Below are 17,417 nucleotides of genomic sequence, written 5' to 3'. Positions count from 1 at the left end.
TCTCAGCAGAAGATAAGGGAATGTTCAACTAAAAATKATCTGATARAAWAGACCAAACATGTGTGTCGTATRYTCTAAACAGAARTGTTTTATTCTACATGTTCTGCCATCTGCTTTCTGCACTCGTGACTTCACCACAGGAATTCTCCCTCTAACCTATGTTGGTATGTGTTGACTTTTATTGTGATGTTTGCAGATAAAGATAAGTTTGCTTCAGAAAGAAGCTGCTTTCAGCTCATTTGATGCCTCTGAACCAAATCATCTGTATCAACAAATCAAACCGTAATGATGAGTAATGATGAATGACTCCCCACAGCAATGTGAAACATCTCCAACAAACCTGCCCTTTATTTTCTGTTAACTTCCTTGTTCTTCCTCCTTATTTTGCTGCCACCTTTTTTTGTCCCATTTAACATTCCTTAATCTCAAAACATCTTTATAAAAGAAATGAAGAAGAAGAARAGCGGGAATAAGCCTGAGGATCTGAACAAAAACACTCCACAGATGACGGGATGTGTGAGTGATTGTGTGCCCAAATGTTGTTACAATAGATGTGTCACTCGTAGCAACGCCACGATTATGATTGGGTCGGCTGCTGTCTGTTGCCACGGCAGCGCGTGTACAATTCAGTGTTTAGGAGTCCCCCTCAGTGAGTCATCAGCTGTCCTCACAGCAAATTAACATCTTCGGCATGTTGACGACGACGTGAGGCCTCACACACAAAGGAAAAGTCTGCCGGCCTGTGTGTGAAACAGGGTGGGACGCAGCAGGAGGAGGTGGTGGGAGGCTTGTCTGAGGTGTGGACTGAGAAAGTGGGCGGGGCCAAAGTGGGCGGAGGGGTATTTTTTTTGTGTTTTTAGACTCAGAGCCTGAAATTAGTGTTCCTTGAGAGCGGGAAGGAATTAGACTTGAAGAAACTTCACAGCCGTCTAAGAGTAAGTCACAGTCTGTTCTTTTGCTTCTCTGTTTGGTTCTTTTTGACTTTAAAGCTGCTTCAGGGATGTTTAAACTGCATTTACTGTTTTATTTTCTTTTTTTTTTCAGAGAAGTTATTGATATAGATCAAATTAAAGTCACACGTTGATCTCTGAGCTTTGACATCAGCTTCAGTTTTCAACAGATGGGTTTTAAAGTTTGTTTTAGACAGATATAAAAAACATTTTCATTCATGAGGTTCTCCTGCATGACTCCATTATTTTCCATTTTGTGGAATTTCCATCAGACAAAACTTTTTTTTTTTTTTTTTTTTGCATGGAAACTCTGCAACAAGGCCAAATCTGTATATCCCTGCAGGGAAAGTTGGCAAACCTGCATTTTCTGGAAGGTTTTTTGTAAAAAAAAAAAATTAAAAAATAATAATAATCCAATTAATATGTTTTGAATGAACATAATCAGTTTTATATTTTCTTACATTAAAAGTTGTTAAAGTTAGTTGAATAAATCATTTGTAATGTTGTTATATTGTTTAGTTTRGTGCTCCAGGCTGAAATGACTCATGACAAACATTCGCAGACTAAATCTTTCCGTTCAGATGTAAAAGTTGAGGAAATGCTGCGGCGGGCCTGATCACATGCACACCAGCTCAGTGCCCCGTGTCTGCATGAGAGCAGTAAAGTTTGACTGACATGGATCATGCCAAAATATGTGTGTGTGTGTGTGTGCGTGCGTGTGTGCGTGAAAGGACCCAGCCCTTGACCACTCCTATGCCGAGGAAAGAACCAGCACATTCCAGACCTGACCTCTCCCAGTATGGCTTCACAACTGGACAAAAACAAAAACAGCTGACTTACTGATTTGATCTATATTTTTGTTTAAATCCACACAGCTTTGTAAAGGAGCCGAGTCCATAAGTCAGAGAGGCTCAGCTTGGTGGGAGAATAGTGTTTCCTACAGTTATTTTAGGGAGTGGCAGCTTTCCTTTAAGCACAAGACAAGCCCATACTCATCCACCGTCCATCAACGTCTCCACTTTACTTCTTGCTCTTCCCCTCCCCATCAACGGTAAATTGTTTGCACAAAACCCAAACTTTCCTCTCAACAATCAGCACCTCTGCACATGCCTCCCCTTCTACATATAAACACGATCCCAAACTCTATTTGGAGACTTTTTCATCGGAGCGTGTYGGCCGTTACTCACAGTAATTAGAAGTGTAGAGGCCACGCCCTGGGTTGGTGCGTTAAATGAGTCCAAAGGTCTATTTAAGGAGTGTTGACAAGAATGACATCTTTTCTTTCAGCTGCTTGTTTGTTTTTAGTCGCTCGTGAATTTTATCCATCATTCGAGTAAAGGTTTTCTCTGATTCTCTTTCCAGCATCGTCATCATGTTGGTCGTCCTCGGTGGGATCTTCGTCCTTCACATCGCAGCCATCATCCTCCTCCTGGTGGCCACTATTGACAATGTAAGTCAGATTGTTTCTTACGCTTAAGGTTTTGTGCAGCGCAGCATTTAGTCTCGTTCGGGAGTGATCCGTGCCTCCAGCAACATGACGGGGAGTTTCGCTGCTCAAACGCTTCTCGGAGGTTACCGGTCCGCCGTTTCTGTCCGGGCCACATAGTTGACATTTCTGGTTGACAGAAACGACCCTAGTGTCAACACTCATCTCTACATTCTGCACATGCAAATATCTCAGATTCCCTTCTGTGTCGTACAGAGTGTGGCATACCTGAGGATAAGGCAGCAGCTACAGGAGCTGTAACGTTTTGTTTGTCTGGGTTTTTCCTTCAGGCCTGGTGGGTAACAGATACCACATCCACTGATATTTGGGCTCGCTGGGTGAACACAAACGGAGTGTGGAACCTCACCGATCTCCCAACAGGCTCACATTACCCAACAGGTAAGAAGCATTTCACACACCACAGTTTAAAGCTGTGTATTCATTGTTTAAATGTTATATTGGTCTCTTAGTTTAAAAAAAAATCAGTGCTCCGCTTGTGTCCAGCAAACGTAACAAACTGCTTGAACTTCTAYTCATTAGGAGCACAGCTTCTTGTTATAGATGCTTTAATTATGAAATGATCAAAATCAAAGACAATAAGGAAGCGTTGATGTAGCGTGTATTAAGATTTTAGCGCTCCAGACCCAAAGCTATTTGCGGGGCCGGCCCTGGGCAAGATTTCAGGCGGTGCCTCTTGTGCAATCTTTTAAAGCTTGCAGCCAATTTACATCCATTCACATCCCAAATTATAAGGTTTTGTCTGACATTAGTTTTTATTTTCAGAAACTAGGTTGCCTAATTAAATTTTTTTTAATTAGGCAACCTTGTTTCTGAAAATAAAAACTAATATTTTAATTATTTTAATTTAAAATAATTAACAATATAATYCATTTGACAGAACACCAGACTTGCGTACCTGCAAACATCTGCAGCAGCAACGAGGAACATCTGTTCATGCTAAAAACAAAAGTTTTAAAATGTTTTTTTTCATCTCACATTTGTGGCACCCCTAGATGGACCCTTAGCATTTGYCTTTACTGCCTATGCCTCATCAGGGTTTTTATGATTGCTGGTTGGCATTAACTGTTCAGAATGCATCCTAATATGGACAAAGAGAAACAGTTTTTTCCTAAAGTATTTTMATGTTTAGTATGGGAAAAAATTTTTTATAAGAAAATGTATAAAAGTCATCAAAAATGGTTCAAACCTGCTTGTTTTTAAAGATTTAACACCTATTTTAAAACATAAAAGTTCAAACTCCTGCCATCCAGCATTTCAGTTTAATCTAAATCTTTTAAAAAGCGGCTCTGTGGAAAGGTCACAAACAAATAATGTCTCATAATAATGTAGATGACTCTTTGAACAACTTAATTTAGAAAAAAAGTTTAATTTGGACAATAATAATAAAATAAATACTAGTTTTGAGTGGAACAAAGACAAAAAAAACTTTAAAATAATGTTAATCTCAGAGACTTTGCAAAAAAAGAGTATTATTATACCTTCAGCATTTTATTTTTGTTCTGTCAGGAAAATTACAAGATAYAGGATGTGCTGCATACTGCACTGGGAGTGCTACAGCTAACTGCTATTTGTGCTTCTAAATCCCAAGAACAAATCTGTAAATGATTGTGTCATACAATGGCAGTAACATTGCTCTCTGGCTCCCCCTGCAGATTACCTCCAGGCAGTGCAGGCCACCTCTGTGCTGGCATGTATATTCTGCTGCATCTCACTCCTCGTCTTCATCGCTCAGCTCTTCACCCTCCCCAAGGGACAGAAGTTYATCATCTCYGGAGTTCTTCAGTTCCTCGCATGTAAGCGTCGAGTTGAAAAGGTTTTTGTCTCTGTGTGTCTCCCGGTGAKTTGCTTCACCCCAGCTGATTTTGTTTCCTCATCACCAGGCCTGTTCATCATGATCGCAGCCTCCATCTACACAGACCGCTTCCATATCGACGAGCGCACAGGTAACTACGGCCACAGCTACATCCTGGCATGGATCGCCTTCGGTCTCACCTTCTTCTCCGCCATCATTTACGTCGTGCTACGCAAGAAATAAGGACATTTGAACCAGCTGGCCCAGATGACTTTGTCTTTGTGTGTTTTTAGGTTTTTGCTGGAGTTACAGCCTCAGATCCAACCAGTGTTTGATTAACTGAGTCTGCTTTAGATGTAAAGTTCAAATATTGTAGGTTTTTGAAGCRAGACGCAAACTCAGTTAATCACAGCTGTAATTGAGTTTTATATCAGCCCAGAGTCGGGCTGGATCACTTCAGGGCATCTAACTTGTAAGAATATTTTTGTTGTTAAGTGACCARAAAGAGTTCTAGTGAGAGGACACAATGGTAACACAAATCTAAATCTCTAAGCTAAAATTGATTTTAAAATAAAGTACACTAACAACCAGGTTTTATTTATAGAATCTGTTGACCCAGCAGATCGTAAATAAAAYGCTTCTTCTTGATGTGATGAAAGTTTACTGCAGTTTAGTTACATAAAAGATGAGATTTCTGTTTTTATAAAGTATTCAAAGATCTGTTTGAGAAGACATTCTAGTATTTCTACAAGATTACTCAGGATTGGTACTATTCTTGTAAAGTGTTACCAAAATTCCTAGATTGTACCAAAGACACAGCAGTAAAATATGCTGTGTGTACAGTCAGATATGGACAATGTTACAGTAGATAAAAAGGGTGTGTTGTCATTTTAGATGCTGTTTATGCATTATTTTATTAATAGTTTATCATTTTTTTCTCCATACCTTCCAAACAGCTGTTGCCTTACTTTGTATAGTTAAAAGTCTTAATGAACATAAGTTTCTAGCAAAGGCGTAAAAATATAAATTAGTTTGTTCAAAAGGATCATTTTGAAGAAGAAGTCACTAAACAAAAGTTAGATCACACACATGTTTATTTTTTCTAAACTCCACTTCAATCAACCTAATAAAACCTGATTCTGGTAACATCACATCCAGTCAGTCGTTCACACACTAACGTTTCGATTAGAAAGGCAACTGCTTTGAATCTTTAAAACATCACCTGTAAATATGATTTATTTTCCCATGAGGTTTTATTTTTGCTATTATGTGTTCTAAATGACAGATATTTACAATATTAAAACTTCATTTTCATTAAAGACTGAGTTTGTTTATTTTATTTTGTTTCTGATGATTTACACGTGATTTGTAAAAGTATTCAGTCATTTTAATACTGTTTAGTTTTGTTTCCTTAAAGCAGTGGTTCCCAAACTATGACGGTAAGACACCCCCATAAGTTTATGAGACCCCATCCTCCATTGCATTTTATGTCACAACTCAACCATTTTTGGACAGTTAAAGTGATAAACGTAAATTGAAATAAATTACAGGTTGCAATAAAACCTCTTTCAAATAAAACAAACCACCTTTATAATATCATTTTAAGTGTATTTTTTACAGTGATAGTAAACAACATTGCTATCAATAAAATGAAAAAAAAAAAAGCCTCTATGTATTGTTATAGTACTTGAAACCGGTCTTGGTCTTAAGACCGGTCTCAAGACCACTTTTTGATGGTCTTGGTCTTGTCTCGGACTCGACAGCACTTGTACTCGGTCTTGTCTCGGTCTCGGACATTGTGGACTCGGAATTGTATTTCAAGACCAGTCAAGACCACAACTGTGGAAATATCACTAAACAGCCAGATTATTGTCCAATTTACGTATTAGTTAACATTCTTGCTTTCATTGGATTTAAAATGTAGCTACTGATTCAAATCCAAACCTGACTCATTGCTATTTATGTATTTTTGTTACCAGCTGTCACCCATCTGCACCCGCCGTCACTTGCATGCAGCACTCCCAGAAAGTGAACCATGGTTCTCTGGGAACGGTAAATGATGTCGTCAAATTTTTAAGTATAAAATTTGGCTGCTTTATTCAGAAATAATATCATTGTAAAACATCAACAACCAGGAGAAAGTGTACAGCAACTTGTWMATTYRGCAGTGCTTCAGTTTCAGARATGATGGGGACAACGTCAAACTTTTATCGTCACGAACATTAACGATCTGCCTCTGTAGCAAAATTCTTTCCTCTGCCCTCACACAAAGATTTTGTCAATATTAGCTCTACATATTAAGTTAGCCAAAGTGGGGGRAAAAAAGTATTTAGTCTGCGCCAATTGTTCAAGTTCTCCCACGTAATAAGATGAGAGAGGCCTGTGATTGACGTCATAGTTAGACCTCAACTATACAAAATACAACAAAATACTTTTTTCCCTCACTGTATATGTGTACAGAATACTCCATCTTTTAGGAAACTTTTTTTTCTGGTCTTGGTCTTGTCTCGGTCTCGCCCTCTCTCGGTCTTGGTCTCGACTTGGTCCAAACCCTAAAAGTCTTGGTCTTGTCTCGGTCTCGAGACACTGTGGTCTTGGTCTTGATTTGGTCTCAGGTTAGGTGGTCTTGACTACAACACTACCTCCATGGGWTTAAAAATGTGGAAAACCAGTCCATCATGCTAGCTAGCAGTGTCCAAGCATGCCCCAACATTGGAACAATCAAATAAACAAGGGTGTAGTGACAATCATTACTCACATCCATTTTTAAATATAACCTCACTCTTTAGTGACAACAAAGTCGAAAAAATGTTAGTCATTTTAAAATGCAATTAATTCTAAAAATCTTTTCAAGACCCCACCTTGATGTTTCAAGACCCACAGTGGGGTCTCGACCCCAACTTTGGAAAACACAGAATTTAGTTTGACTGTAATTCTACAAAAAAGATCTCTTAAATAATTCTATTAATCTTAAAATTTGTAAATGCATAAATTCACCCCCTTTGCGTTGAATTTCATTATCTTCAGAAGCCACATAATTAGTTAAATTAAATCCACGTGTACAATCTGTCACAACAAATCTCAGTATAAATAGGCAACTGTTGTTACAGCAGCCAGAATCAACTCTTCCAGGTACTAAAGGTGGGATCTCACTGAACTGCAGCATTCATGAGGGAGTCTCCAGAAGGTTTCGCAATTTTCAGGATGCTTCTCACCTAGAGGCACACAGTTCTATCACGAGTGTGAAACACGTTCATTCGCACAACAACTTTTCTATTCAAATGGTCACAGTCAATATGAAAATCTCCAATCCATCTCAAGCACACTAGATGTTCTTTGACAAAAAACAAACAAACAAACAAAAAAAAAACATCCAAGGTAAATGTCCCAGCCTAAAAACCACCCATGATAAATAATTATTTTAAAATGGGTCCAAATCTGCCTAACTTCTTCAGAAAAGTGGACCACAGCAGATCAAATCATAAACAATGCTGTGGGTAAAAAATAGTGAACTGAGGTGGGAATGATGCGAGTGAAGTTTTACAAGCCATACACATAAAAATAAGCTAATGTTTAAAAACTGGCCACTCAAAACATGTTCACACAACTCACTTGCAAACACTCAGAACTCTGTGAGGCTGCAAAGGAAAATTCACATATTTTTCTCCCAGTTTTGAAGCCAACTAGTTCCCAACAGCTGGAGCCCAATAAGACGCCACCTTAAAGGGTTACCACCAAGCAAGAGCGCTTGAAGGAACTTTTCAAAGTTGTAGAATGGTACAGATGAGGACCAGAGCATAAAATAATATTCCAGAATCATGAAGCACCATTAAATCTATTAGAAAACCAAAAGATGATGCCACCACGGCAAACCTGCCAAAAGAGTGTCGTCCACAGAAAATCATGGACCGGGTGAGGATTTTAATGAGAGGAGCTGATGAAGACCTTGATGAAGGTGAGGAAATAGAACCACTATAAGCTGTACAGAGAAGTGATTCATCGAAGAAGAKAAAAGCTGGACGGTTTGGAGTTTCTTTCCCAAACGTAGAAGATGTGGTCAGAGAAGACCAAACTTTAATGCCATCAAGGACATCATATCTGGTACAAAACTCAACACTAAACACCGTCTCTACCAGGAAGCACAGTCGTGGCTATGTTGATCTGGGGTAAGGTTTTCCATCGGAAGGGTCTGGGAAACTGTTCAGAGTTGAAGGAAAGATGGTTTGAGCAAAATGTGGAAAACATTCTTGAGGAAAAACTGAGAATTCCAGAGATTTGAGACCGGGACTGAGGTTCACCTTCCAACAGGGCAACAATCCTAAACACTGCTAAACATGCTCCACTGGTCAAAGGAGAACCAGTTGAATGCCCTGGACTTGCCTGGTCACAGCCGATCCGACCTGAAAGAGTTTGGAGGATGTAAATCCAGTTCAGAGCGGGCTGTAGTCCTCTTCCCGATCAAAACAATCCTTGTGTCCTGTTGTGTCATAACGGGATGGTACAGGCGAGGGTGATGGAGAGGGCAGGGACAGGCGGTGGTATGGGGATGAAGGTGCAGGGTGGGACGGGGGAAGAGGGAAGGTGTCAGAGAGTGTGAGAGGAAGAGACTGAGAGTGTGTGAGCCTCGGCGAGGAGGTGGGTGGTGAGGCAGCTGATGGGGGCTCGTAGTACGGCGACAGGTGGGAGATGATTGGGGCGGACAGCGGAGCGGACAGGCTGATGGCCGGGTTTGGAGGTGTGTAGTAGGGAGCCGGTGGTAGGAGCCCCACAAAGTTAAAGCTGCAGGGGTTGAGGTCGGAAGTGCGCCTGGGACCCACCATCAGGACCTTTTTGGTGTAGTTGTTGAGGGTGGAGACACCCGCTGCCATGCAGATAGTGAAGGCAAGCCAGGCCACGCTGATGGAAGACAAGAGGAACAACAAACGTGTTTACGTGTTTCTGTTGACAACTTTTATACATGCAAACATAGACTGGATGGAACATTTGATATTCAAATTCTGTTCCACTTAGGAACATTATTTTAAAACTGTTCCACTATTTCTAGACACTGTTTTTTTCGCAAACTGGTGAAACTCAATCCAACTTTACTTTTAAAATGCAGTTTCTCTAACATGCAGTCGTTACACTCGACCCTCTGCCTGTTACTGATTAATCTAATTAGTTTAAAAATGTTCCTTCAGCAGTTTCTTATTTGTACCTCTAACTTTTACAGCTATTTGTTGCCCCAGTCCCAAAGTTTTAAGATGAGTTGAGAAAAAGAACTGCCACAATTTAACATAAAAAAGATCTTGGCATGGGAACAGATTTTATGAGCCAAAAATAAATAAATCTGCCTGATGAGTCACAAGTTTGGATTCATTGATTTATAAAGATTGGGATCAGGATCAGTTGTTGCATTTAATTTATCTACCCCCACACAGATTGTATTAATTAACATTTATCTAAACCTCTCTGTGCATTAAAAACCACCAAAATGACACTTTGAATTCTCTTAAGCAATTCAAAGATCTTTTAAATTTTCTGTATTTTAAGGGATATTAATTCAGTTTTTTTGTGTAAATAAATATATAACAATTACACTGAAGGTACATTGATGTCTTAATAAAATAACGTGAAAAATATGTAAAACTGTCAAGAAGAGCAAAGAATTAAAATGACTCATGTTTTGTCTTTCTAACTCTTTCAGACTGCAGCAGATGATATAAACTATAAATCAGACCTGATTTCAGCAGGGTTCACTCTTCCAAAATAAAAGAGTAGTTCACAAATGCAGTTTCACGGTTAACAAATCTGTCCTTTCCTTCTGCCCCAACTCTCAATCAATCTTTATGAAAAACCTCCTGGTAGGTAAAAACTCAGATAAAATATAAAGGATCATTAATATTTGCCTCTAAAGAACACAACAGACCCTATCTGTCAACTTAGATTCTCTTAATGTGTGAATTCTTGTTMCATGGTGTAATTTCTGAGCTTTGTGTGTTTGTGTGAACTCACTAGAAAGCCCAGGAGTAGCCATAGCTGTGAGGTTTAAAGTCTTCTGGTCCCATTGAGGCAGTGGTCTGAAACACCTGCATGAACATCATGTGACCCACCATTCCAAGCAGTCCTGTCATGGAGGGAACGGGTCAATTACTATTTTAAAATCCTCTCACTGACCAAAAAAAAAACAAACAAAACAAAACAAAAAATGGAATGGTTCCAGTTTGGATGTATTTAGTCCACAAACATGATGCGATTTGGTTTCAGATGTCACACTGRCTTCATGTTGGAACCAGTGGGTACATGAGTGCACCCACTGTTCGTCATAAAGATTTAAGTAATGAATGATGGCGTCCATCTTTGGAAAAACTAGTCCTTGATCCAATATGTCTGCTGTCAAGATRGCAGCCATGTTCTGGACATGGCCTAAAAGGTAGGCCCCCTCACTCACTGGGGTATTCAGACAYGTCGTTTTCCCTTTTCTTTCAAAACTAAAAGGGCATCCTGCAACTGTTGACTCGTCCTGTATACTTTTTTGCCACCGAGCATATCATCATGAGCTAAGAACAGTTATACCTCCCAGGACTGTAAAGATGGCCGCAAAAGCGTTGAGCATCTGACCCCAGCGCAGCGTGGAGGGGAACCAGGCTCTGATGCAGAGCTGCACAGAGAGCAGAGTGCAGCTGATCAGCAGCAGGCCGATGTACACAAGCTCCATCGACAATGACAACCACATCATCGCTGTAATGGAAGATGGAAAAATACACCTGATGAGTTCACACAACCAATAAACATGGAGTGAAATAAACACTATAGTGAAAGGGACTTTACCTTTTTCATCTCCAGGAGTCAGTGTATAAAAGCCTCGACACTTCTCCTCTRAAGAAAAAATCTAAGTATCATAAAAATGTTTGAGCAGGTGGCATAAAAATTAAAGAATTAGATCAATGATTGAAGGAGTTCAGTCTATCACGACACCACAATCTAATTACTGTGTACCCAGACCAGGAACAGTTTGCATAAGGGGCTTTCTCCATGCAACGAAACCTGGCAGAAGATTATAGGATTTATTTGGTATAAATCTGGTAAGATGGGTGTAGAGAACAAAATACCAGCTGCACCACAAAATGAAATGCTTTTTGCTGCTGATTAGGGAGATTTCATTTCTTATTACATAAAAATACACATTTTGTTTTTTTAAAAAAAGACAAAATTAAACAAATGCACAGAAAACAGAAAAAGAGAGAGAGAGAGGTGGGGGCAGAAAAGCAGTTTCAACCTGCCTCCGTACTCAGTTAAGCTTCTTTGTGGCTTGATTACCAAACTGTTTACATGACAGTTCCAATCCTCGTTGTGCAAATCTAAATTCACTGAAAGACTTACAACCCGCACAAGAAAATTAAAATTCACCGGSTGACAAGTGGACGCTGACCTTTTGCATCAAAACATTTTACTTTGGTCAACTTGGATCTGTTCATATTACGGGAGCCTGGTGAAGGAAATGTTGTGACTGATGAACTGAATGTTAGATCCAGTCTTGTGTTTTACACTTTCTGATCATTGCAGCCACATGGTTTCAATAGAGAATGAGAGATGTCTTATCGTATGAGGCCTTACTGTCTGCATAATCCAAAACTGGTTCTAACATCAGACATAAAAGGTACCAGACCAGGAAGTCAGACACATGKTAARAAGTTGATTCATCATTATTTATGGAGTTTGTTAGTTACTGAGTTTGCAGTCTCTCCTTTAGATCGGTCTGGGGAATCCTGGGCTCTGGTAAGTTTTGCTGTCCTGATGAGGCCAAGGCCTCACTCTGATGCCTGACGGCTGTGTGCTGCTGGGCTGAATGGAGACAGATATGAGAATAAAGTCTTATAGAAGAGAATTAACCGGTTTTCTTCAATTTTTATTCAGACTTCTGTTTATTGATGACAATTTCCTTACACTACCTTTACATTTTTCCATATTAAAAAAGTTTTTTTACTCATAACTGTTCAAAAAGTGTGTTTTTTAAATATTTATTAGATTGTGCTGATCCCAAAGATTTAGAAGAAATTAAAGGTCCACAACAAACAAAAGCTAAAGACTTAAAAGGATAAGACTGTTTGTTCAAAGAGGGGCCAGCAAAATTACAGGTCATTGCCCCCCTTGGCCCTCCCTTGCTGAGGCACCTGACTCTTAATTAAACTGTTTTAATAGGGGTTCTTTTTACTGTTTTTTTTTTTCAAAGCTGCTGAAAGAATAGCATAACAATCTTGATGGAAACAAAACTTMTTTGGCCAAGCAGCACCACAGCTGCTTCACTGACCAAACAACATTTTTTGATTCATCTCCCATGTTCCACGACGCTGGGTTCATCTCCAATCAGCTGCAAATGAGACGATGCTAACCGAGCCCCTGTTGATGAATCCTGTTAACCTTTCTCTCTCTCTGGCTTTTAATCCATAATTGAGTCCTGATGTTGAGGTCTAAATCTCCGCGAGTTGAACTCACACTGGTACTAATCCTCTTTGAGCTGAGCGTGCATGGCCTCACACACACACAGAGATCTGTGAGGGCAGATGAGACCCCGGTTCATCCATCACCTTCCTGCAGCAGATTCCATGGAGCTACTTGTGGCACAGTTTTAACACAGTGTTTTGCTACTCAAAGCTTAATCAGAAAGTATGATGATGAAAAATTAAATCTGATTTTTAAATAATCACTACTTTAATCCTTTTTTAAATAYAAATCCAGTGCTGGGTCATTTATTCATTCATACAGCCTACATATAATCCCACTCAGGGTTATTAATGACATGTTTTTGTGACAAACGGAGCAACTAGTTCTACAGTTTAGCTCACAGTGGAAACACAACAGGGGTGAACTATTACCAGAGTCTGGGTCTATGCTGCAGTGGACATGCACCTGTCTGGGTTTGACCATTTACTGCTTGTTCAGCTCCTCTTCCTCACCCCATGTGTCAGCGTAGATGTTCTCCTCACAAATGACGAACAGACCCGTGTGAAAGGTGGGGAAGACGAAGCGGTCGTCCCCGGTCTCCCAGAAGAACTGGATATTGGAGGTGTTGGACACGCCGGGGACGGGAATACAGTGGGTGTGCTTGGTGGCCGTGCAGAGCGGCTTGGGCACCTTCTGTTTGCCCACGCACCAGAAGGAGGACATCAGGGCCACCGTGTTCAGGAGGAGAGACATGACCGTCTGGAAGAAGGAGAGTGAAGGAGAGCGCATCCTCTGAAAGAAGGCCATCATGTGATGGGCTGGTGGGACARTAAGGAGGGAGATGCAGAGAAGATGTTACAAAAAGTCTGAGTTAAAGCAGCTGTTACCAAAAATTTCAGCTTCTGATCTGTAAAATAACAGCAGGAACTTGTGACATCATCCATGGTATGTCAAAGTGTAAAAACATGTCTAATCAGAGAAACTTCATTTTGACAGAAATAAACACTGAATGACTTCACTGAAACTTGATGAAGAAGTTGAAACTGAGTTTAAGCTCAAAGAAGCAAAACACAAGCTGAAAGACAAAGACAAGCAAGTAGGAGTCTCTGCGGACGAGTGCAGACGAGTGGGCGTGTCACAAGGAAAGGTGATTCTAAAGCGACACACCTGATTTGACGGACTTTGTTAAAGGGACACACCTGACTGGACAAGCAAAAAGGGGGGCGTTACCGTACAGCACCACCTCATTGGACAAGAACAAAAGGGGTGTTACTGTCCGGCACCACTTTTTCTGGAGAACCCTACTTGGGTCACATTTCTCCTGGTTAACCTTAGTGTTGGGGTCAGGGTCAGGCTGTAAAGAGGTCAAGCAGGGTCTAAGGATACCGTCATGTAGGCCTCGTAGGCCACAGTGTTTATGCTTTTGACACGCCCACTCTTGTGACACGCCCACTTTCTTTCGGCAGATAACCCCTTCTCAAGACAAGTACAAAAGTAGCTAAAAATGAGCTAAATTCAATCTAAAAGTCAAAGAAACAAAATATTTTCTAAAGGTGGCAAGAGGCTAGAAACTAAATATAGCAAAAGGCTGGCAAAAAGCACATAGGTCCAGCCAAAAGCTAGTAGCCTAGCATAAGCTAAAAGCATCAGCATGCTAGCTAAATGCTAAAAGCAACAAAGTATTAGTAGCTAAAAGTAGCAAGAGGCTGGCAAAAACACAAATAAAAGGCTAGCTAAAAAGTAAAATATATAGATGCTAACTAAAGGCTAAAAATAGCTAGCCTTTTGTTGAATATTTCAATATATGAATGGCTGCCAATAGATAAACTGCCAAAACAAAAACAGGGAAACATTAAAATGGTATAAAATAGTAACAAAAAAATAAAATAAAAAATCAAATCCAATCTCAAAGCACTCAAAGCAGTCCATGTTAATAAAACATTTTATAAAACTACACCATCATCACACGTCAAGTTGTATGGATTTTCTGTCAATTTGCAGATGTAGAGCACAGATTTTTTTTCTTCAAAAACTCAGTTTCACATTTATTCAACATGTCAGCGCCTGTAGGACGTAAAAACACCCCCAATAAATAACATTAAATAACCATCTTCCAACCCGCTCTGCTGCTAGAAATAAGCCTTATTTTGCCCAGTTTTGCTGCAGCCTGGCGCGGTCACCCCCCCCGCGTGTGATTAATACAAACTTGAGGCTCATTAGGTAAACRTCCAAAGGGATCACAATGTTTTGTTTGTATTGTAATGCAATGATTATTTACAGGCACAATAATAGCAGCTTTGACACTAATGCTGCAGCCAGTAGTAATTTCTGGTTAATGTCTCAGGACCCTTAAGTAGTTTTTCACGGCCCACCCACAGTGAGGTGTTGACACCAGCTTTGGAAACCTCTGAATTTTGACTCAAATCCATGTCTTTTTGAGTGTCACTAAGAAAGTCCATCTGCACGTTGTGAGTTTCCAACAAGAACGCCACAATTAGTGAGACATGACAGAAATAACTGACGAGGAGGACTCAGTGATTTTACATCAGAGACTAAAAGATTACATTAGCTCTAGTAATAACTAACTGGAACTTATATGTTTAAATTAGAAGAGAAAAAAAACTGTCACCATGAATGCTCTATAGGAGAAAAATGGAATACCCAAGTACTAAGACAAATAAATAAAACAAAGAAATAAAGAAGAGTACTCGCCTCCTTCAGCCTTTATCTTGGTTCTTCTTCATCAGACTGTGGAATGAGGTGAGGTCCTGGTCGGCACGATGAACTTCTGCTGGGCCCGTCGGCTCAGCAGTCAGAAACACAAACTGTGAGTGGATCAGTGAAACACACACATCCTATCCTTTAATCCTGACTTATAATCAAATCCAAAACAGACAGCTCTGTTCCATCTGTTTTCATTTTGATTCCTAGACTCATTTTTGATCCATTTCATTCAAAGTTTTTCAGCCTGTAAAACCACTCAGACCTCTGATTTGACCTTGACCCAGTGAGGAAAAACTGGATGAACACAAATATAATTGGTTTCATATAATCTATACGACTAAAGGCAGTGTTTAAAAACACTGTTTAAAAACAGTGTTTTTATTTATTACGTTGTTTAACACCACCTATAGTTGCATATTTTGTGCTATTGTAACTGCTCATTTATCAAAATCCATCCATCCATCCATTTTCTGTACACGCTTCTTCCTTTTCAGGGTTGCGTGGGTCACTGGTGCCCATTTATCAAAATGTTCAAGTCAATCTRGTGAGGATTCTATATATTTTTTTCATAACTTTTAAAAACATCCCTTTTAAAATAAATCGAGATGTGTTCAAATGCTTCATAACATTAATCTTTTTAAATTCTAAGCATACTTCTAATGCCATGGTTAATGTCATTAACTTTTACAGTCAATCCAATTCAAGATGGCCGCCACAACTGTCCTTTGAAAACACAAAAATGACTATAATAGTTAGTTCTAAAGTCTCTGTGCTAGCATGTTTGAAGCTGATTGTTATTCATAAGAACACATWGCGCTACACAGTGTGCAACATCTTTAAGCTTTGGAGCCAACCCTGTTTGTTTAAACATCTCTGGAATCACTGGACAGATCTTCCAGAAAGTTTCAGGAAATAGTCATTAGGATGACATCTGCATATCTACAACTGATTAATCTTTGGARTACACTTAATTCAAGATGGCTGCCACATCCAATCAACCTTAAACACAAAAATGGTTTAAGTCAGTCATTTTTTTATGATATTGAATTCGGTGTGGTAGTCACCGAACATTAGCCTCAACACGATCTTGTGTGATGTTTTGAGATGTCACCCTGGGAGTRTGTACTGACAATGACTCTCAGCTTCACACCTTCAAACTTTAGCTCAATGTCTGAAAAATTAACCAACTTGAAGCCTTTTGTGCACATTTTTTTCAGGGCTTAACTAAATGACTTCATAATTTCTCAACATAAAACAGTTTAAAATTCTGGTATTAAAGGCAGATATAWATAATTTGTGCATTTGTGTAATATCGGTTATCGGCCATAACAGCAATATTAACAWCAGATTTCCCCCAAGGTCAGACTGTGCAGTGCTCCATTTCAGATTCTACACATTTTACTTGGGTTTAAACCACAAAACTTMTGGAACAAGAACCTTTGGACACATGACACCAAAGGTTTACCCACAATGCACAGCARACAAAACAGAACTGAAATCATTAGGTGGTGGAGGGGTGATGATTTGGGCTTGTTTTATGTTTTGGCACCCTGCAGTCATCATGTCGCTCATTAAGTCCTCTTTAGACCAAAGTATTGTAGTAAAATGTGAGTCTGTTCATCTGACAGCTGGACCAGGACCAACGTGGRTCATGGTAACAGAACAATGATCACAAACAGCAAAACTGCTACAAAATGAATTTAAAAAATAAATTCAACAACACCACAATCCAGTCAAAGCTGACTGAAAAGCTCTGGTGGGACCTTAAGAGGGCTGTGCAGAAAGAAATGTCTTCAAACTGAACTGAAGCAATGCTGCAAAGACGAGTGGTCCACAATTCCTCCACAATCAAGAAAAAACACACCATGACTATAACAATCACTTCTAAAGGAGGTTATAATGTGAATCATGAGGCTTTGTAGAAAGTGTTGCTTATTTTGCACTTGAGTTTGACCAGTTTTAAAATCTTAGTCAAAATTATTTTATTACATTCTGATACATAAAACTAGATTTAAATAAG

General features: G+C 39.5%; 2 protein-coding genes across 2 annotated transcripts; one reads left to right on the top strand and one right to left on the bottom strand.

Moving 5' to 3' along the window:
• Positions 1 to 849: 849 nt before the first annotated feature.
• Positions 850 to 5,568, top strand: LOC106520722 (epithelial membrane protein 1; the record flags this gene model as incomplete). Its single annotated transcript, XM_014012947.1, is given in 5 exon segments — positions 850 to 935; positions 2,313 to 2,400; positions 2,727 to 2,835; positions 4,110 to 4,250; positions 4,338 to 5,568. Coding segments are annotated over 4 exon segments (483 nt in total). The 3' UTR covers positions 4,493 to 5,568.
• Positions 5,569 to 8,306: 2,738 nt separating this feature from the next.
• Positions 8,307 to 15,596, bottom strand: gsg1 (germ cell associated 1). Its single transcript, XM_014012946.1, has 6 exons — positions 15,386 to 15,596; positions 13,186 to 13,491; positions 11,060 to 11,107; positions 10,805 to 10,969; positions 10,244 to 10,355; positions 8,307 to 9,145 (listed from the first exon to the last, which is right to left on the bottom strand). The coding sequence occupies exons 2-6, from the start codon at positions 13,481 to 13,483 to the stop codon at positions 8,680 to 8,682; spliced, it is 1,089 nt and encodes a 362-aa protein (XP_013868400.1). The 5' UTR covers positions 13,484 to 13,491; positions 15,386 to 15,596; the 3' UTR covers positions 8,307 to 8,679.
• Between the last annotated feature and the right edge of the window lie 1,821 nt (positions 15,597 to 17,417).

The sequence above is a fragment of the Austrofundulus limnaeus genome, unplaced genomic scaffold, assembly GCF_001266775.1.
Source record: "Austrofundulus limnaeus strain Quisiro unplaced genomic scaffold, Austrofundulus_limnaeus-1.0 Scaffold96, whole genome shotgun sequence".
In the NCBI taxonomy this organism is placed as follows: Eukaryota; Metazoa; Chordata; class Actinopteri; order Cyprinodontiformes; family Rivulidae; genus Austrofundulus; species Austrofundulus limnaeus.
Note: the sequence above shows the minus strand (reverse complement) of the source record. Positions and strands in the feature narration are given on the sequence as shown.